The sequence below is a fragment of the Abrus precatorius genome, unplaced genomic scaffold, assembly GCF_003935025.1.
Source record: "Abrus precatorius isolate BTA unplaced genomic scaffold, Abrus_2018 Scaffold6, whole genome shotgun sequence".
NCBI lineage: Eukaryota > Viridiplantae > Streptophyta > Magnoliopsida > Fabales > Fabaceae > Abrus > Abrus precatorius.
Window position 1 is genome coordinate 22,497,847 of NW_020874406.1, and position 21,600 is coordinate 22,519,446.

General features: G+C 34.2%; 2 protein-coding genes across 8 annotated transcripts; one reads left to right on the forward strand and one right to left on the reverse strand.

Annotated features, from left to right (window-relative positions):
* The first annotated feature begins 85 nt into the window (after positions 1 to 85).
* LOC113869980 (putative exosome complex component rrp40) lies at positions 86 to 14,954 on the forward strand. Of its 5 annotated transcripts, none has more exons than XR_003505511.1 (12): positions 86 to 166; positions 355 to 448; positions 540 to 614; positions 1,001 to 1,087; positions 1,658 to 1,714; positions 2,171 to 2,263; positions 10,905 to 10,977; positions 11,081 to 11,156; positions 11,237 to 11,327; positions 11,496 to 11,619; positions 11,722 to 11,795; positions 14,888 to 14,954. XR_003505511.1 is itself a non-coding variant. In XM_027506563.1 (11 exons), exons 2-10 carry the CDS (start codon positions 407 to 409, stop codon positions 11,613 to 11,615), a joined length of 714 nt encoding a protein of 237 aa, XP_027362364.1. In that variant the 5' UTR covers positions 98 to 162; positions 355 to 406; the 3' UTR covers positions 11,616 to 11,619; positions 11,896 to 12,288. The 5 variants fall into 5 exon arrangements, 1 of the variants encoding a protein (XP_027362364.1); XR_003505510.1 differs by lacking the exon at positions 14,888 to 14,954 and adding an exon at positions 11,896 to 12,123; XR_003505512.1 differs by lacking the exon at positions 14,888 to 14,954 and adding an exon at positions 11,896 to 12,143 and having other exon boundaries at positions 11,246 to 11,327; positions 11,496 to 11,795.
* LOC113869971 (probable WRKY transcription factor 4) lies at positions 14,568 to 20,497 on the reverse strand. Of its 3 annotated transcripts, none has more exons than XM_027506552.1 (5): positions 19,999 to 20,467; positions 16,003 to 16,655; positions 15,770 to 15,928; positions 15,054 to 15,370; positions 14,657 to 14,986 (listed from the first exon to the last, which is right to left on the reverse strand). In XM_027506552.1, the coding sequence occupies exons 1-4, from the start codon at positions 20,239 to 20,241 to the stop codon at positions 15,091 to 15,093; spliced, it is 1,335 nt and encodes a 444-aa protein (XP_027362353.1). In that variant the 5' UTR covers positions 20,242 to 20,467; the 3' UTR covers positions 14,657 to 14,986; positions 15,054 to 15,090. The 3 variants fall into 3 exon arrangements, with proteins under 3 accessions (XP_027362352.1, XP_027362353.1, XP_027362354.1); XM_027506553.1 differs by lacking the exon at positions 14,657 to 14,986 and having other exon boundaries at positions 15,091 to 15,370; positions 16,003 to 16,529; positions 16,617 to 16,655; XM_027506551.1 differs by having other exon boundaries at positions 14,568 to 15,370; positions 19,999 to 20,497.
* Positions 20,498 to 21,600: the final 1,103 nt, after the last annotated feature.

Sequence of the window (21,600 nt, forward strand, 5' to 3'; positions counted from 1 at the left end):
ATGATTTTTTAAACATCAAAACGAAGTCGTTTGTTTAATAAAAAGGAAAAAAAGAAAGGGTTTATAAAATCATATAGATGCGAATCCCTGACGTTGCGTCCCTAACCCGCGCTGAGACTGAACGTGCTTCCAGTGTTCCGACCGAAACCGCCACCGGAAGCTGTAGGTACCATAATCTCTTCAGTCCTCGCTCAACACGGCAATGTTGTTGCCAACTTTGCATAGCTATTCATTGTGTTTCTACGATCTTAAAATACTTTACAAGACTTGTTCTATTATTGCAAAAATTTATACGTTGAATAATAGTCATTTTACATAGGGTTTCAAGTTTTGGATGCTAAATGGTTTTTGCAGTTGCAAATAAGTTGTTGGAGCTTCTTAAGAGGCACTTATTCTGCATCAGTAAATGGAAAGTAAATCCTCTACAGACTTAGTAGACCAATTAGTGGTGAGTGATTTGTTCTTGCCCTTACTTATCTGTGTGTCCATGGATACAACGTTGAACATTGTTTTTTTGAAATTTATGTCATGGGTTGTAGTGTCCTGGAGATGTGGTTCTTGACCTATCTAACATGACAAACCAGACAATTAAACTTGGAGGTGGGCTACGACAGGTAGGTCTTCAGTTTTAATAATCATTAATATTCTACTTTCTGTCTCTCACTTCTTTTAGTAGTTCTATGAATGGGTACATGCACGCGCACACACGAACGCACACTCCTGAATGGATGGATGCCGTGTTTATATCTTCATGTGCTCAGCTCTCTCAAAATTTTAAATCCTTTTGGTCAACATAAGTATACATATTTGTTTGGGGAGGAAGTGATACAAAACTCAATTTCATTAACTGAAATTTCAGGGTGTCGTTCTTAATTTCTTATTTGTTTATTCATCGCCTCATTTAGCATGTTATAAGCAAAAAGGAAATAATGCATGATAGTTCTTGCATTTTGTTCATTCTGTTAATAGTAATGGATTCTCACTTGCATCAATTTTTTAGGATTGTGATGTGATTTCTGTAATGAAGGCTGGCAAGCTAAGATTTTCAAAGCCGAATAAATACTGGGTTGAAAATTCTCAGAAAAGGGTGAGTTTGATAGTTTGGTCGTGATCTATCTATTAATGTGTAAAGGCATGGCTTTGACTGCCATGACAATGTTGATTTTACAGTGTTACTGGTTAATATGCCTCTTTCTCAGAGTTCCTTGAATTTACTGCAATAGCTATTAATATATGCCTTAAAATCAAGCATGTGCTTATTTTACATTTATTCTTGGAATATTTTTAGTAGAACTACCTTTTGCTAAGCCTTGGGTCTATTTTATGCCTTCTTGAATGAGGGAAAATTTCAATTGTAGCCACAAAATTAGGCTATAGGTGTGTGCACTTTTTTCTGTTTTTAATTCGTACATATTTTTATTTCATATATGGGAGTTAAATTCTTGCTGTTGTGACTAATAGCAGTTTGCATTCTGGCAAAAAACTATCTCCTGATGCATATAAGTTTTATTTAACTTTTTTGAGCATTGAATTAAGTTATGTAATTTACATTCCAGTATACATAGTTACATACAGAGTTGGATTTGAATGTTTTCCCTGAGGAACAAAACAATCCTATCTTTTTTCTTCCATATTCTGATTTTGTTGTTTTGTACAGTATGTGCCCCATGCAGAAGATTCTGTTCTTGGAATTGTGGTAGACTCCAGATCAGATGTAAGGAAGTTTTCTACTTTTGTTGTCCAAGCTTTCAATCCTTATTAGTCTTTCAGTTTTGCTTTACTTTCTTGTTGACTCCGGTAGGCTCTATAGTATATACCTACTATATTAAGTTATTATTGAGGATTGAGGTGAGAACTAAATTGAGAATTAGCTATGGCGTGGTGGTATCGCCATTCCTTGAAACCATTAGCTTTTGCCTACAGAAACACAAGCATTTGCTGGTAATCAAGGGTGGTTTTATCTTAAGATTCTTCACCAATAGCATGTAAATTTTTATTTAAGATATTTAATAGGAATTTACCAGAGAAATACAGAATGAGTGAATTGCTTAGTTCTATGTCAACTGTTGTAGCCTTTTTATTTACTTGAAAATAATTTAAACTTGTTTCATACCTAGTCCTGGGTTTCTTTTTATGGTTTGATTAAAAATCTTAAGTTATTGTTTTGCAGAACTTTCTTGTGGACATAAAAGGACCAGTTTTAGCATTTTTACCAGTGCTTGCATTTGAAGGAGGAACTAGAAGAAATATACCTAAGTTTGAGGTGTGCATAATTTATGTCTGTTTGCTAATTGCATAAATTATGTTTGGTATCTCTCATGACTCGTAGAAGTAGAACAATGCAATACTTTATGTTTACTTTGTGTAAATCTCTGCATGCTGAGTACTTTTCTGATGACATGTGGAAACATGTTTATTCTGAATTTCTGAGTATGTTTAGATAAAAGTCATAAAACATTTTTAATTATTTCTTTCTGTGGTATCCTTGTCTACCTCAAATTACTGCAGCTTTCTTTAATTGCTTTGCTTTATGGTATTTGCCATCACCAAAAGTGCACCCAAAGTAAAGGATAGTTTCATTTTGTAGTCATTGACTCTTATTAATATAAATAATTATATAAAGGTGAAGGGATTTGTATCATGCATTGTACCATATTCACCTTATTAGCTGTACTTTTCCTCCTTTTTAATAGTAAAATTTCATTTTCTGTATATAAAATCTGGGGTCATTTTCTTTTATTGTTGTTGCTTTAAAGAGTCAAGTCACAAATAGGGTTGTTATTAACAATGGAGCTTGGATTAAAGCTTTTATTCTTTATCAGCCTGGATATCCTTGTTTGAAAAGGAAAACATAGTTGAATATATTGGCATTTCTCTTAACTATAGATCATTCTTGTCTGTTGAGAGAGAAAATATTGAATCCGTGTATTTTAGGACACATCGGAGTTATTCAAATTTATAGGGAAGAATACATAATTATAAAATATACATTTACTATATTTACAAGATTTTAATAGATTCTAGCTAGAGCATATAGGTCATATGCACCAAGCTTGTTATATATGTAGTTAATCCGATGACTCCTTAGTGACTTAGTAAATATGTTTGCTAGTTGATCATAGAAATTGACAAAACTAGTAGATATTTCTCTGGATATGACTTTTTTTTTAACAAAGTGACAATCAATTTCAATGTACTTTGTCTTTTTATGGTATACTGAATTTGAGACAATATGCATGGCGGCTTGATTATCACATATAAGTGACATATGTGTGACCTCTCCGAACTTTAGTTCTTGAAGCAATTGTTTGAGCCATATAAGCTCCTAACTTGCTATAGCTATAGCTCGATACTCTGCTTCTGCATTGGACAGGGCTACAACATTTTGCTTTTTACTTTTCCAAAAGACAAGGTTATCTTCGACAAATATACAGAATCCAGAGGTGGACCTTCTATCTATGGGAGATCCTGCCCAATCTGCATTAGAATACTCCACAACTCGAGTGTGTCCTTTGTCTTCATACAAAAGACCCTTTTCTGGAGCTCCTTTGATGTATTGAACAATGCGAGTTACTTCATTCCAATATTCCTTACATGGAGAGTTGAGGAATTGACTTACTATACTCACTGCGAATGAGATATCTGGACGGGTAACAGTGAAGTAGTTCAGCTTTCCTACTAATCGTCTGTACCTTTCAAGATCTAGAAGAGACTCTCCCTGATTAGGGAGGAGCTTGACATTGGGATCCATAGGAGTGTCAATTGGCTTGGAAGTTAACATTCCTGTTTCTTTCAGAATATCCATTGCATACTTCCTTTGGGAAATGATGATTCCATTTTTGGACTGTGCTACTTCTATTCTAAAAAAATATTTGAATTTGTCAATATCTTTTGTTTGAAAATGTTTGAAGAGATGCTGCTCCACCTGGGTGATATCACGATGATCACTACCTGTGATGACAATGTCATCAACATAAACAACCAAGTAGATGCGACCGGAAGGTGAGTGACGATAGAAGACAGAATGATCAACCTCACTTTGAGTCATGTCAAACTGTTGAATCACAATATTGAACCATGCTCTGAGTGACTGCTTGAGGCCACATAAATTTTTTTGCAGTCGACATACAAGTCTAGAGGACTCTCCTTGAACAACAAAGCAAGGAGGTTGTTCCATGTAGACTTCCTTGAGCAGATCAACATGTAAGAAAGCATTCTTGATATCCAATTGATAGAGAGGCCAATGACGTATGGCAGCAATGGACATGAATAGTCGCACAGAGGACAATTTGGCCATGGGAGAGAAAATGTCATCATAATCCAACCCGAAAATTTGAGTATAGTTTTTGGCAATGAGACGGGCCTTAAGCTGATCACCTTGCTGTCTGGATCAACCTTGACCGTATACACCCACCAACAACCAACAATTGACTTTCTTGGTGGTAGAGGAACGAGGTCCCAACTTCCACTGTTCTATAATGTACACATCTCATCTAGCATAGCTTGTTGCCATCCTGGATGGGCAAATGCATCACTTGCACTCTTAGAAATAAAAATAGAGGACAAGAAAGAAAGGCAAGAATAATAGGAAGTAGAAAGACGATAATAACTTAGAGAAATATAATAAGGAGAAGGATTATGAGTAGAACGTAAACCTTATCGAAGAGCAATGAAGATGTAAGGTTCAGAGGGCAGGACCGGAAGATGAGGTGAAAGAGGTGGCTCCAAAGGTGAGTCCATGGTGGTGTTAGTGCTCGGTGGCTGCAATATAGGACGAGTAGAACACTGATATACCTGCAAAGTTGGAAGAGATGGGTGTGGAGGGGATGGAGATTCCTCTGGAGGACAGAAAAGGATTGAAATAGGGGCAATCGTGGATGGGGAAAACTCGAATGTAGATGTTCTAAGCTCAAAGAATGGAATGGACTCAAAAAAAGTAACATCAGCAAAGATGAAATACTTGCGAAGAGTAGAAGAATAACACTTGTATCCTTTTTGAGATCGTGGGTACCCGAGGAAAACACTCGTATACTTTGATACCATGTTAAGAAGCTTGGGCCTTACTCTTTAAAGCTAGCTCATAGGAGGATGTCAACGGAATTAATGGGAATTAATGGAAAACAGAATTGTATGGGATTGATTGCACAATTATTTGTAACGGTTATTCTTTTATTTAACATAATTAGCTATAAATGTATATATGGTAGTTTAGCTGATTTATTGGGCTGAAATCAACGTTACAGCTTGTAATATTACTGTATTTATATGAGCAATCTGAATGAGAAGGACACACAGTTCTTGGCCAAATATTTTCTTAATTTGACATGGTATCAGCTTAGGTTACGATCCAAGAACCTCGCCTACGTTCTCGGTTTTTTTTCACTTCTATTTCTCGGTCATTTGCTTCCCAGTCCAGATTACTCTAGTTCCATGTCTATCGAAAAGCACGATGTCCTGTTGGTTCGCCTTAACGGCAAAAACTACTCAGCTTGGTCATTCCATTTCGAGATATTCGTTACAGGAAAAGATTTGTGGGGTCATGTTGATGGCAACACTCCAATCCCTGACAAAGACAAAGATAAGGTTGAACATGCCAAGTGGGTAGTCAAAGATGCTCAGGTCATGGCCTGGGTCCTTAGTTCCGTTGACCCCAACATTGTTTTGAATCTTCGTCCTTACAAGACAGCAGCCAAAATGTGGAATTACTTAAAAAAAGTCTACAGTCAAAAGAACACTGCACGACGATTCCAGCTTGAGCACGACATAGCTTCCTTTCAACAGGATAGTCTCTCCATCTCTGATTTTTACTCTTAATTCATGAATCTTTGGGCTGAGTACACTGATATAGTTTATGCAGACTTAACTTCTGAAGGTCTAAGTTCAGTACAAACTATTTATGAAACGACTAAACGAGATCAATTTCTTATGAAATTGAGATCTGACTTTGAAGGTATTCGGTCCAATCTCATGCATCGTGACCCTGTACCATCTTTGGATGCGTGTTTCAATGATCTGTTACGTGAAGAACAACGCCTCCATACACAGTTCATCATTGCAGATCAAAAATCATCTACTGTTCCAATGGCATATGTGGCACGAGGGAAGTCAAGAAGTCATGACATGAGTGCTGTTCAATGTTTTTGTTGCAAGCAATTTGGACATTATGCTTCCAATTGCCCAAAAAAAATTCTGCAACTACTGCAAAAAGCATGGACATATTCTTAAGGAATGCACAATAAGGCCACCAAAGCGAAATGTCACAGCCTTTACCGCCGCAATTGATTCATCTATTCCTGACAATTCAGTCAATGCAGTACCAGTTCAACCAAATCCTCTTGCTACTACTTCAACGGTGACTCCTGAAATGGTTCAACAGATGATTATTTCAGCATTCTCTGCTTTAGGAATCTCAGGTAAATCCTCTTCATCTTGGTACTTTGATTCGGGGGCTTCCAACCACATGACCAACAATGCTCAATTTCTTACAAATGTGAAAACATATTTGGGCACTCTCAACATACATACCGCTGATGGAAATCAATTGCCTATCACAGCCACGGGTGATATTTCTTCATCTCTCACAGATGTTTTTGTCTCTCCTGGCCTCACTAGTAATCTAATTTCAGTTGGTCAATTAGTCGAAAATGATTGTCAAGTACAATTCTCACAATTTGGTTGTCTTGTGCATGATCAACACTCAGGGAAGATCATCGCGAAGGGGCCTAAAGTTGGACGTCTTTTTCCAATCCGTTTCTCATTACCTCCAAGTCTTTCTTTGCCTTTAGTTTCTTGTAATTCTGCCTTTGTTGATTACCAAGTGTGGCATAAGCGTCTTGGACATCAAAACGCAAATGTACTTCATGACTTGCTAAAATCTGGTTTTCTTGGAAATAAACACACTCCATCTCTTAATGTTGTTCATTTTGATTGTATTCCTTGTAAGCTTGGTAAGAGTAAAATTCTGCTTTTCCAACTCATCAGTCTCATACAACACAACCTTTTGATATCATCCATAGTGATGTTTGGGGGGTGGCACCAGTTATATCTCATGCTAATTACAAATATTTTGTAACTTTTATTGATGATTATAGTCGTTTCACCTGGGTCTATTTTTTGCGATCAAAAGATGAAGTTTTTTCCACTTTCAAAATTTTTCATGCTTATGTTCAGACCCAATTTTCATCAAAAATAAAAATATTTCGCTCTGATAATGGAGGTGAATACATGTCACACTCATTTCAGAAATTTTTGCAATCCAATGGCATTTTATCTCACAGGTCATGCCCCTCAACTCCACAACAAAATGGGGTAGCGGAAAGAAAAAATCGCCATTTGCTAGATGTTGTTCGCACCCTTTTATTGGAGTCTCATGTGCCTTCACGTTTTTGGTGTGAAGCCCTTTCCACTGCAGTCCATCTTATAAATAGAATGCCATCTCCATCATTAGGTAATGAATCTCCATTCACTCGGTTACATGGTCACCCACCAAATTACTCCACTCTTCGTATCTTCGGTTGTGTGTGTTATGTCCATCTTCCTCCACAAGAATGCACCAAGCTCACTGCACAATCTGTTCAATGTGCTTTTCTTGGATATTCTCCTCATCAAAAGGGCTTTCTATGTTATGATCCTAACCTTCGTAGAATTCGGGTATCTAGAAATGTCATCTTCCAAGAACATACATATTTTTTCGCATCACATCATGATCATGTTGCTTCTCCGATTTCTGTTTTGCCATTGTTTTCCAACTCTCATGCAGGTCAACAATCTCCTAAACCTCTCTTGACATACAAAAGACGTAGTACTACCACTCACATTCAACCAATTGACTCTCATGGGCCCCCTCAAGATGATTCCTTGGCTGCTGGTCCAGTAGAAGAACTAGAACCAGAATCGGCTCCTCTACGACGCAGCTCACGCGTTCGTAAGCCCCCAGAAAGGTATATCACTTCCATGACAGCATCGTTATCTTCTATTCCTATTCCTTCATCTTATAAACAGGCCATGGAGAATGAATGTTGGCAGCGAGCTATTGAAGCTGAACTTCTCGCCTTGGAAGAAAATCAAACATGGGACATAGTCCCATGTCCATCATCTATTAAACCTTTGGGAAGCAAGTTTGTGTTCTCTATAAAGTTGCGTTCGGATGACTCTATAGATCGTTATAAGGCTCGTCTAGTTGTGCTTGGAAATAAGCAAGAGTATGGACTAGACTATGATGAGACGTTTGCCCCAGTCGCCAAGATGACAACTGTGCGCACTATTCTTGCTCTTGCTGCATCACAATCTTGGCAGCTACATCAAATGGATGTCAAAAACGCATTCCTTCACGGTGATCTTCAGGAGGAAGTTTACATCAAACTTCCTAATGGTATGCCTACACCTTCGCCTAATACTGTTTGCAAACTAAAACGATCTTTATATGGATTGAAACAGGCACCAAGAGTATGGTTTGAAAAGTTTCGATCGACATTACTTGGTTTTGAATTCACTCAAAGTCAGTATGATCCATCTCTTTTCCTACAAAGGACTCCTCAAGGAATTGTGGTGCTTCTCGTTTATGTGGATGACATTGTGGTAACTGGCTCCGATCAAGATGCTATCTCAAGAATCAAACACCTACTGCATTCAACTTTCCATATGAAAGAGTTAGGCCAACTCACTTATTTTTTGGGTTTAGAGGTGCATTATCATCATGAAGGCATTTTTCTAAATCAGCAAAAGTATATTCAAGACTTGGTACAGCTAGCTGGACTCACAAATGCAACCCCTGTTGACACTCCCATAGAAGTTAATGTTAAATATAGACGAGATGAAGGTGACCTTCTAGATGATCCCACTCAATATCGCAAGCTGGTGGGAAGTCTCATCTATGTAACTATCACTCGTCCCGATATTTCTTTTGCTGTCCATACAGTAAGTAAGTTCATGCAATCTCCACGGCATTTCCATCTTTCAGCAACACAACGAATCGTTAGATATCTCCTTGGCACTCCAAAGCGTGGTTTATTTTTTCCTACTGGTTCATCAATGCAACTCCAAGCATATAGTGATGCTGATTGGTCTGGATGTCCAGACACCCGAAAATCTACTACCGGCTGGTGTATGTTTTTAGGAAATGCTCCTATTTCATGGAAATGTAAGAAACAAGATTCAGTCTCAAAGTCATCCACTGAAGCAGAATATCGCGCAATGTCTGCCGCTTGTTCTGAAATTATATGGCTGCGTGGTCTTCTTACAGAGCTTGGATTCTCTCAAGAACAACCAACTCCATTGCATGCTGACAACACCAGTGCCATACAGATTGCAACAAACCCAGTTTACCATGAACGGACGAAACACATCGAGGTTGATTGCCACTCTATTCGAGAAGCTTATGATCGAAGAGTCATCAATCTACCACATGTCTCAACATCTGTTCAAATTGCTGACATTTTCACTAAATCCTTGACACGTCAACGACACAATTTTCTACTTGGCAAATTGATGCTTGTAGATTTACCAGCATCAATTTGAGGGGGGATGTCAACGGAATTAATGGAAAACAGAATTGTATGGGATTGATTGCACAATTATTTGTAAAGGTTATTCTTTTATTTAACATAATTAGCTATAAATGTATATATGGTAGTTTAGCTGATTTATTGGGCTGAAATCAACGTTACAGCTTGTAATATTACTGTATTTATATGAGCAATCTGAATGAGAAGGACACACAGTTCTTGGCCAAATATTTTTTTAATTTGACAGAGGAGAGCTGCCCTAGCCCTTATAAGGAGTATTCTGGTTCTATTCCTAATCAATGTGAGACATCTTAACACATCTTCCTCACGCTTAAGATTGCACATCTGGTACATGAAATTTGCAAGACTGGACATCTGCATGGGTGGACCCAATAGGACTGGGCATCTGTGGACAGTTTAATGTTCAAACTGAATAGGCTCTGATATCATATTGAGAGAAAAATATTAAATTCGTGTATTTTTGGGCACAACAAAGTGATTCAAATTTATAGAAAAGAGTACATAATTACAAAATATACAGTTACTATATTTACAAGATTCTAATAGATTCTAACATTGTTCAAGTTGCGTTTTCAAATACTTTATTCCATTTGTTAGCACTCTTTTGATTTCTCAGGCTAAATGATTTCTTAGTTATCACTTTTAACTAAAATTGTCGCCCTTATAAAATGATTGTCAGGACAATGTGCAGCAGTGTGCTTGTTAGACAAAATCGTGAACAGATCTATGAATAGAGTCAAAATACTCTTTATAAGGGTTAGGGCAGTCCTCCTCTTATAAGCTAGCTTTTAGGAGTGAGTTAGACTCAAGTTTTTTAACATAGTATCATAACTTATTCAATTTGAATGTTGGGCTGCCCACATATGTCTAGCCTTGTTGGGTCCACTCGTGCAGATGTCTAATCCTGCAAATTTCACACACTAGATGTCTAGTCCTGGGCATGAGGGGGGATGTTAAGATATTCTACATTAGTTAAGAATAGAGTCAGAATACTCCTTATAAAGCTAGGATAGTTCTCCTTTTATGAGCTAGTTTTTGGGAGTGAGTTAGGCCCAAGTTTCTTAACAGATACAACCATGAGTATGAAGCAGGGAGTGCTTTTTCAATTAAATGTATTTGACTATCATATTTGAATTTTGCTGCTGCCCACACAGATTACCAAAGACACATTGGCTGACCTGATTAAGTCTTCTAAGAGTATATGTTGTTTTAATTCATGCAAGAGATAAAGGTTAAAAATCATTTACATATTTGATTTTTGGCTAGAAAGCTAGCACTTGATTTGTCATTCCCCTCTGGATGTTAAATGATGTTTTGCACTATTGGTCTATCATGTTTCTGTAGGTTGTATTTTCGGTTTGCCTAATTGTTCACCTGCAGGTTGGGACTTTGCTTTATGTGCGAGTTGTAAAAGCAAACCCTGGAATGAATCCTGAGCTGTCATGCACTGACGGTAGGTCCTATTCTTGATCTCATTTCAAGTTCTTTTCTTCCCATGCCTATTTTTGCAGACTTATTAACTCTCTACCTTCTATTTTGTTTTGGTGTTTGTTCAGCCAGTGGGAAAGCAGCAGAATTTGGGGTATTAAAAGATGGCTATATGTTTGAGTGTACAACTGGTCTCTCAAGGATGTATGTCTATGGAATTTAATTTTGCTGCCAATGCATAACATAAACAGATCTTAACACGGGAGTTTGTGTGTTGACTGTAGGCTTCTCAGCTCACCCACATGTCCAGTACTTGATACTTTAGGGAAGAAACTGTCCTTTGAGATAGCAGTTGGCTTAAATGGACGTGTTTGGGTATGCAGACACCCTCTATTTCTAGTGTGCCATATTATGTTCTTTTTCTTTGCTTTTTTAAATGGATTTGTCTAATATGAGGTGTATATGCTTGACCGTCATTAATGGGTTAGAACTGGGAGAAATTCAACTAATTTCATCTTTCCTTTTAAAAATTGTTTCATTTAGGTCAATGCATCATCTCCATCCACAACTATTATCGTAGCTAATGCAATTATGAACTCAGAGGCATTGAGTGGTGTTCAGCAGAGAATAATGGTTGAAAAGCTGCTGCAGAGGATCCAGTGACCAAGTTAGTCATACATGTTTGATTTTAACCATTCTAGTTTTGATTGGCTATTCTTATAGTCCCTTGTGTTGCAATTGTCATCTTATGCCATTTCCAATCATGAAGCGCATACTTTTTATGTGCTACCAAATATCAATGCTTCTGAAGAGGAGCACTCTCTACTAGACCAGCTCCACTAGGTAAAGTGGACAAAGGATTATCAATACCCTTGCGTGTAATGTGGCTTACCTGTTATTTATGATAAGAATTGAAAATTTTTGTTACTGGTTTACTTTTCAGGTTATATCATTCGTTGTCTCCACAAAATATCTGGTTGAAAATCAACCCTTAGTTTTGTTATTTATAGTGTTCATCTGTAGAAGTCTAATACTTGCAATATTTGTCTAATTTAAAAGCAAGTATACTCTATTACGATAGGGGATCTATTCTTGCCTGCTTTTATGAACTATTTGTCAGATTCAGTATACAGGAATTGTGAAGTGATTGAGAGTTGACATGATCTTTATGTTAGGGAGCAAGCATATTTGATCACATTTGATATTTTGTATAGCATAGTCAAATTTTGAACGGATCTATGAGTAAATTATCCTAGGGAAAAGATACTTACACAAATTATGGGAGGTGTGTACAATCTTGATTTAAAAAATGCTACTATAGTAACAAGGTGTTATTTAATACTTCCTCTTGTCCTTTTTATAAAAAATAAAAAACTAAATCACTAGAATTTAAAAGGTCTGTTATATTTTTATAAATATAAATTTTTTTCTAAAAGTATTCATAATATTAAATGGTATAGTTAATAATTTGTATATTTAATTTTATTTTTTATAAAAAAGATCGGAGAGAGTAACTTATATGGAAGAAAGTATGTTAAGAGTGTTAATATCGGTGCATATTTAGATTAATTAATTAAATGGTGTTGACATTTTTTTTTTTATTAATTTATTACAATTTTCTGTCTCTTTCAACGCTATTCCCTCAAATGTACAAACTTCTATTCATACGGAAACTAACATCTTGACTTTTGTAATCTGTGTAAGTTTCAATAATTACTTAAAACAAAAATTGAGACTAGAGAGGGGAGAGATCCTCTCGTTCCTTGAAGGTGTCGGTTATATTTGGATTTGGATTAAGTGTATATTTTAAAGTTGTTTCAGCAGTTTTTCTTTAAAAGATAAAATTTATCTATGAATTAATCAAAATTAACGATACCATTCGTACTAGACGCATAATAAATGGGGACAAAGTTGAAATGGTTTCTCCAAATACGATTCAGGTGCCGAAATGGTTATAAGAGTGGAAGAGGGGTGAGTAACAGTTATTCCTGGAATCTACTCTGAGGTGATCAGCAACGAAACTGGACTCGGCGAAACGAGCCATGTCTGGTTATGCAGATTTGAACCATACCGAAAATTTTTATCTTAACGTGCTTCGTTATTTGTCATACACAATCAACCATTTTGTTCTCGTAATTCGTGTTTAAAAGCAAACGCCATTTGCAATGTAAAATCAAATGGGCTCACATGCCACGCCCCTTTTTTACTCGAGGAATTTCTTTATGTATCTCTTCATTTTTTTTATTTGTATCTTTGTTGTTTGAGAGTTGATTTTTGGAGGGAAAGAAAAGGAAGAAAATTTATAATATTTTTTTTATTTGAGAGTTTCTAGAAAAGAAGTGGATAGTTTATAAACAATCAAAAATCAATTTTCAATTTGAAGGTTTTATATTAATTCCTTCTTTCTCTTCCCATTCTTTTTTCTTCTTTACCTTTAAACACTTTTCTTTCTTTTTCCTCTCTTCAAACTTCCAAGAAAAGTATTGTTACTTTTAAAAATTCAATTTTGAAAGTATTACTCAACTTATTTTATAATTTAATTTTTAAATAAGTTTAATGTGTTTCAACAATTAAATTCAGAATAGATGATTTGCAAATTATTTTTAAAATAATTATTTTTAAAAAAAGGAGTGCCAGAGTAAAAAACGCCTACTTGTTGCGGTGGAACTTTACGGCCCACAATTTAGAAATATTGTTATTTGTTAGTGCCGTATCATTTATTTTAACATGGAAGGAAGGATAATAAGAACTGACGTTGAATGTTGTAATGTCCATTTAAGACAGAAGTTGAAAGTACGAAATAATTAATTTGCTAATACCTATATGCAACAAAAATAGACAAGAATACCAATTTGGATTCCACCCCTCCATCTACAAATAAATAACTGATTGCCAACAATCATAAGAAAGTTTTGTTAATTTTCCTCTGCAGTTATTTTAATTAATTGACTAGTAAAAGAAAACCTTTACCAACTTGATAGTAATGTGCTGAGGTTATTCTGGCAACCGAGTACGCAAAAAATTATCATGAGTTATCTTTCACCGTTTATGTTGACAATTTTTGTCATGTAGAAGGTCATGGTTGAATCTCAAGGCAGTGTGCGGAATTTTCCCCCTTTGGGTATAGTTTCAAAGTCCCACTCTTCCTTTAGTTGGCTTTCTGCTCCATCAAGTGCCTTCTTTTAACTTTTTTAGTCTCTTGACTTTTCTGATTTTGTTTGAGTTCGTCAAAAGATGGACATTTTGACTAAATAGCCACAGTTTTGGAAATTAATTAAAATAAAAAATGTTATAAAATTATTATAGATTTTTCTATTCAATACCCTTAAAATACTAGTAAAGTAATTCAACATTTTTCTTTAAAATTTCGTTAAGATACATTAATATCTTGTTTTTAAAATATTTTTAATTGTTTAATTGATCCCCTTTGTCAAAATACTATCTGTCAATTTGAGGTCATTTTTGTCGTGCTATTCATTTTTTAATTTTTTGAAGTGTCGTATGAATGCATCTCCATGACATTACATGACACCATGTGCAATTACGCAATTAAATGCAAGTAAATGATTTACCTAAAAGAAGAAAAATAAAAATGCCAGGTCAATATAATTTTAAAAACAAACAAAATTGAAATTCCATAAAATATATTAAAAAAACTCCGTTATTTTCAGATAAGTCCACGTGAGATGAAAATATAGGACGGAGGAGGAACCTATAGTGAAATTTAGTACATGGTCCAAAATTTTTGCCACGTTATTGAGCAAAATATCATAGAGCAAGGAATTACAAGATGAAATAATGAACAGGCACATGAAGCAACATAACTTACATTTTCAATGTACATAAAAGGCACAATTAGTACAGCATCATCCAAAACCTCTGTTCAATCTGCAAACTTCACTTGTTTAACCTTTTTCTTTTACCTCTTTCATCAGGAAGTGGTAATGTAGGGAAGACTGGAAGACAATACCGTTGAACTACTTTCTTTATTTGGAATTGCACTTATAGGCCTTGATCAAAATTTTGGCCTTACACTTAAAAAAGAATGAAATGAGCATCAAAACAAAGATGACTTGTGATCCAAGAAATATTCTTCATTACTGATTATGGCAAATTCTTCCAGCCTTACATTATGAACCTAAGTTATCTGCTCTTGCTTCAGCCGGAGACGTGCAACAGGCTGTTGCTCGTTGCCACCATTTCCTCTGCTGCCAAAACTATGCCTCTCAGGATTGGTATTTTGTGATTTTAACTGTGATGCATTATTGTTGGCAATAGTGTGGCTATTAGTCTTAGCTGCTGGTACATCATGATTATGTTTTCCTTCATATGTTGTTATGACAGCTTTAGGATCTGTTGAAGCCCTCTCTACATGTTTCCGAACATTACAACCCGGGGTTGTACATTTGTAATAGCTCCTAAACGTCATATTAACATGCATAAGCACTTTTTTCCAAGACAAGTCAAATAGAAGGATCTCATGTAAATGCACTATGCAGTAAAGAAATATTAAATAAAAGGATGCGCTTGAAAGATTTTATAAAGAGCTTACGAAAATAACTTAATGACTTTCATAAGTTCTTTCTAGTTTATTTCAATAAGCTCTTCATATCACTTATCAAAATAAGTTGTTTTTAGATGATGTCAGTAAGTTTTATGATCAAACTTATGGTAAGTTGTTACCCAAATGCACCCAAATTATAGTAATCTGAGTAATAAATATGAACAATGGAGCATTTTATTGGATAGTAGTTTTTAAAATCTGAGTAATAAAAGTTCAAAAGATGCAATCAAATGTGGAGGAGAAGCATTATCACCTAGGATATGGGTTGCCTTTGACAACTTTCTGCCCATATTTTCGCCATCTATACCCATCATCCAAGAGATCAACTTCACTTGTTGTTTGCACAATGATTCTAGGCTCAGTGACAGTCCTATGTGAAGAAGCTGGATCCGAGTGTGTGACTTCTGTATTTCTGCAGAATTACAACACTTTTAAGATCCGAAAAGACAAATGATTATCCAGCAAGAACATATTTATATAATTTACCTCCTCTTGGGATCAGGCTCAACATTTTTCTCATCCACTTCAGTTTCATGATCACCTACTTCCTCACTGTCACTCGTTCCTGATAGATGTTCAGCTGTTGCCTGACTTGATTCAGGATCCATCTTGGACATTGTGTTTGTGGTTATCCCTTGATAAGTTGAATCTACATTCCCTTGCACATTTGAATTTTCATTCAAAGTAGTGTCTTTTGAGCGCTTGTTAGGATGAGGACGTTGATGATTGTGCTCTCCTTTGTAAATAATTGCAGTTACATGACCCTCAAGTGAACGCTCAACCTTTTTCTTCACAGGACAATTTGGATGAGTGCACTTATAATAACTTCGAGGGAACTCACTACCTTTCACATGTTTCTGCCCATACTTCCTCCAGTTGTAGCCATCATCAGCTGGCTTATCAACATTCAATGAAGAAGGCTGTAATCTTTGTTCAGAGTGAGGGTAATCAGTGGATTCTGTCATTGAGGGTGGCATAAGCTGTTGTGTAGTATTGGAAGTAGTTGCAGGAACCTGTGTCAAAGAGGTAGCTTGTGATACTGATACAGACAGTGAATGTTCAGCTTGGATATGCATATTTGAGTTGGCCTGTGCTGAGACCTGCGCTAAGGCCTGCTGGTGTGACATTCCAAAAGACATCTACATGCCATACAAGTCAAGTTGTTAGGAGAATAAGAAGACAGTATAATCACTTAAAAAACATCATATGTCACTGTGTATGCTGACAAAGAGTGCCTGTATTCTGTCGCACTGATTCATGTAACCTTTCAAGCACAGACTCCAATAGGACACCGCTTACATGTATACTTCAAAAACAATGTTAAGAGACATTATGTAAGTACTTGGTCTCTTTACAAATAGATCTCAAAATAATACAAATTTATGTCATATTCACATTCTCAAACAAATATATTAAGTTTTATATAATTTTTTAATGATCATGTGTTCCAAAAAAATTTAAAGAAAACATCATTTATTAATATTTTACATTAAAATTTAAGCTAAGGTTTTTAAAAGTTAAAAAAATAATTTAATAATACTTGTGTGTATTCATCTATTCTAAAATACTGGCTCAGGTGTATGTGCAAAAAAATAATAATTTTTTAATTGAACACTTAACGAAGAGTGTCTAACATATGTTTAACAAGTGTCTGACACTTCAAATAAGAGGAGTATTCGTGCTTCATAGTATATAACCAACTTAACTTGATAAGATAAGGCTTTGTTGTTGCAATTCAAAATCGTATATACGATAAAACTTTCATTATCACGTAGATTTACATACTAGATATAATCCAACAAGTAGCCTTTTTTTTTTTTGTTATTCATTTATCCTCATGCACACTGTAATAAATAGAGTTTTGTTAAACTTCACTCTTAAGTATTTAAAAATAGTAAGTTTTAATTAAAAAAGAACACATTTATTACATTAAAAAAATAAAAGTATAATAAATATTTATTTTTCTAATAAAATCTTACCATTATTATATACCTAAACTCAGTCTTAAAACTTGAGTTTAACATTTTTTTAATAAATATTCTACTAATGATTACAATTTTCTAATAAAACTATAAGTCAGAGGATCGGAAATAAACTTGAACTATTATTATTAATTGTTTGTATCTTAATTGGCCTAGAAAAAATTGTTTGTACCCTAATTATAGCATTTAACATCTGTTATTTTTGGTTTTATATTCTATTCAGTTTAATTGTTTCAAACACTTACTTAGATAGGTTCAAAGTTATTATTTAGAGATAGCTGGATGGCTTCCAACCAATTAGGTATTAGACATTGATGATTGATCATACAACAGAAAAATTCTCTATCTTCAGTAACAATATCAATTCAAGGATCTGCACTATTTTTACTCTCAGATAATAGCAACTTGACTTTACACATCTTCCCTTCATATTATAGGCTCCTTCCAACCTAACAATCATATCTAAGAGTCAAGACATCACTTGCCATAAAGTCATTCCTTATAAAAAGCAAAGTTAGCACAAGCCAACTCCAAATGTACAGGGGGGTCTCTGCATTAAGTCAACAAAATGAAACTTGGGAACAAGTATTTTTCATTTTTATATTTCAAGTTAACAAAAATCAAATCCTATTCAAGACAGATCCAACTATTTTGTAGTACCATTCATTGTTTAAAATAAGTAATTGGGATTGCCTATAGACCCACTCATTAAGAAGCCGGCCAATTTCAGCATAAAAGTTAAAAATTGGCCAGCAATAAATATATAAAAGTCGAAGACATTGAGGAAGTTGATATGTTATGAAAATGAGGGACACAATAGGTTGTATACTTATAGAATCTTTAACAAATGGGTAGGAGAACGGCTTCAGGTGTGTTTGACATGTTCAAACATATCCAGGAAATACAATATCAAGAAATTTCCACTATTTTATTTTGACTTTGTGTAATTTTTGTACTAGAAGTTACAATATCAAGCATGATATAAACTTCTGTTGGAGTTTCCAGCTTATACTGATCCGTAACTTGATTTATAAAATACAATTATAACTTACTACTTATAAAATACAATTAATAATTTCGACAAAGATTCCGTTCTATGAAAAGAAAAGCACACCCTTATTCACTTTTATTGAAACTTAAAAAATGTGGACTCAGAAGTCTAATTTTACTGTTTTACTTGGCTCTCATATACCATGTAATGTATAAATCAATTATTCCTTCTGGGCAGCCTTCAAACTCAATGTTAATCTCCATTCTACACGTTATAGTAATCTTCATTCAACCATTATGAAGAATCCCCCGAAAAAAGAAAAACAAAATTGCACACAAAAATTATAGAAAGAAATTAAGTATTTGCATTCAATAACTCTACACTCATTGATAATAGCCACAACTTTCATGACCATGAAAACTGACTCCTAGAATCCAATTGAAGGCTTATTAGTTACCGCCTTAGCACCTTCTCCACACCCTTAATAATTATAAAGTATGAACTCAAACGAAACACAAATAGTTCACACTTGCTCAATTGAGTAAAAGCTTGCTTAATTACTCAAAAACCAATGTATAAAACTTACCTACAGTATCTTAAGGGGTTTTTAACGTTGCTCACTAGTTAAAATTATAGTTTCACCACATTAAATCATATAATAAAGATTGATTTGAGCTTAATTAGGCCGGATCAAAACAAATTTGCTCCTTATTGTAGTCACAAAATAAAAGTTCTTAAACTTGTATTTTGCAGTTAAATAAATCTATCCAATTAATGAAATGTCTGAACGAATCAAATATAAAAAAATCAAAATAATTTGGACCGAAAATTTTAAATCTAAACCCTATATTTTAGGAGGCTTAAATGGGTTTGGCCTAAATTTTAATTTTGATGGGAGATCAGAAGTGTGTCTGTTGTCCATTCTAACTGTTGAAGGTTTTACCAAATAAATTAACTTTACAAAATTGCATATTAACATAAAATTAATAATCACTTCATCATATTATTTTATTTGACAAGTCATATATTTTTAAATATAAAAAAATATTAAATGTTGGATGATATATTTATAAATGTTAAAATTATGTGTCCAAATTTAACATGCAGTGTGAAAAGATCTTTACTTTTAAAAAAAAAAATACTTTAAAAATGAAAGTGGCAAGACACACCCAAAGAACAAAAGTTAAAATAGAACACTTAAGCTTTGTCTGAACTGAAAATGAGAAGGAAGAAAACGATTTGTCTAACAAATAATGTTAAAAAATGGTTCCCTAACATATATTTAATACACCTTTTTTTAACAAACTCTTGTTGTTCACCGAACGATTTTCACGTAATTTTTGTAAATTTTAATAAATTAAAGCTTATAACAAAGAACATATTAAAAGATGTAAGTTAGAAAATGGGAAGCTAGCATTTCTCTTTATACAATACTCTCATGTTTGATGACTGAAAAAGCAATGAAAGAAGAAGCTGAAAGCATAAGTACAAGATGTGTAATAATTATACCTGAGAAGGTGAAAAGAAGGCAGGTGAATCAAGCAAGCCGGCAGCCCCGGCCGCCGGAGAAGTCATAGCTCCGGCGAGAAGCTGAGAGAATGACTTGCAATCATCACCATCAGATAAAAAGCTAGAGAGAAGAGTCATGGGACCAGGACTGAAACCACCATTGAAAAGGGTGTCCATAGAAGCAGAGGAACGTGGAGGAAGAGTGATGGTGGGTCGCGGTGGCTGCTCCCCGCCGCCGGCCATCCAAGTTGGTTTGAAAGAAAGCTTCAAACTTTGTCTGTGTTTCCAAAGAACGAAAAAAAGGAAAAATTTCCAACTTTATATATTTCTTTCTTTTTGTGTTTCTTAATTTAGAGACTGAAAAGTTTGAAACTTTTGTGTTGGGTTGTGTCTACAATCTGCTTCTACATGATTGATGATTCTGTGTGTTGGGTTTGGTTTGGTGGATCTGATGAAGAAAAAACCAGCAAAAAGTCCACGCCTAGTTCCCCAACCATATGCTCTGTTATGATTTTTCTCCTCTTATATATAAAATATTTTCAATTATTAAATAAATTTATTTAACTAGTAGTATAAAGATGTTAATAATTTTTTTAAATCTAAAAGGAATTATTGATTTTTATTTAATTAATTGATATAAATGAGAAAATAATGATTAAAATAGAAAAATATCATTATACATATTAAATGTCTTTTTTTAATATATATTTTAATTTTTAAAAGTACTAAAATTAAGCTGAGTTCTTTTTTATTTTAGAAGACAATTTGTTTTTTTTTAATTATTCATAAATACAATTTAATCTTCTTAAAACATTGCTTATCCAATATTCTTGAAACATTTATTAACAAAATTTCCAAAAAATAAAATAAAATAAAATATTCATAAAATAAAATAAAAAAATTAAACCTACTTCATCAAATGTTTGGTAAAATTACTAAATATTTCTTATAATACATTATCAAAATTTATTGTAAATAAACTGGTATATATATATATATATTAAAGCCGTGCATATTTATGGTTTTGTTTATCAGCTTGGGAAAAGAAAGTAAGAATGAAATTTTTCTGGCAGGTGGGTCCCATGTCGCATAATATAATGGGCAAACGTCACCGTACATCAGATGAATTGTCGATTTTGTCCTCAGACACTTTTAAATACGTGTTAATATTTTTTACATCTTTTATTTAATTTATATTTAACTAACTGATTTGATGTATTATAATTTATTATTTTATTAAATTATTAAATTTAAATTAAATAAAAAATTTAAATTAATTTAAAAAAATTTAAATTTATACAAATGTAAGAAAATTCTTTTTCATTTTTACAAAAACGAACCTCTGCAATTAAATTTAGTAGGTATTCAAACTTTTTCTGCAGCACACCTTCACATGTACCTTTTCTTGGGCCTCCAGTTAAAAAAAAAAAAAGGTATCTGAATAATATGAAGGCTTTAGATGAGATCCAATATTGAAAAGAAAAGGTGAGACCCAAAAGTCGAAAACTTAATACCAAGACACACAAAATAATTGTTGAACACTAAAAACGTAATGGGGTCTCACTACTGATTTTTCCCATTCTCTTTTCATGCTTCACATTT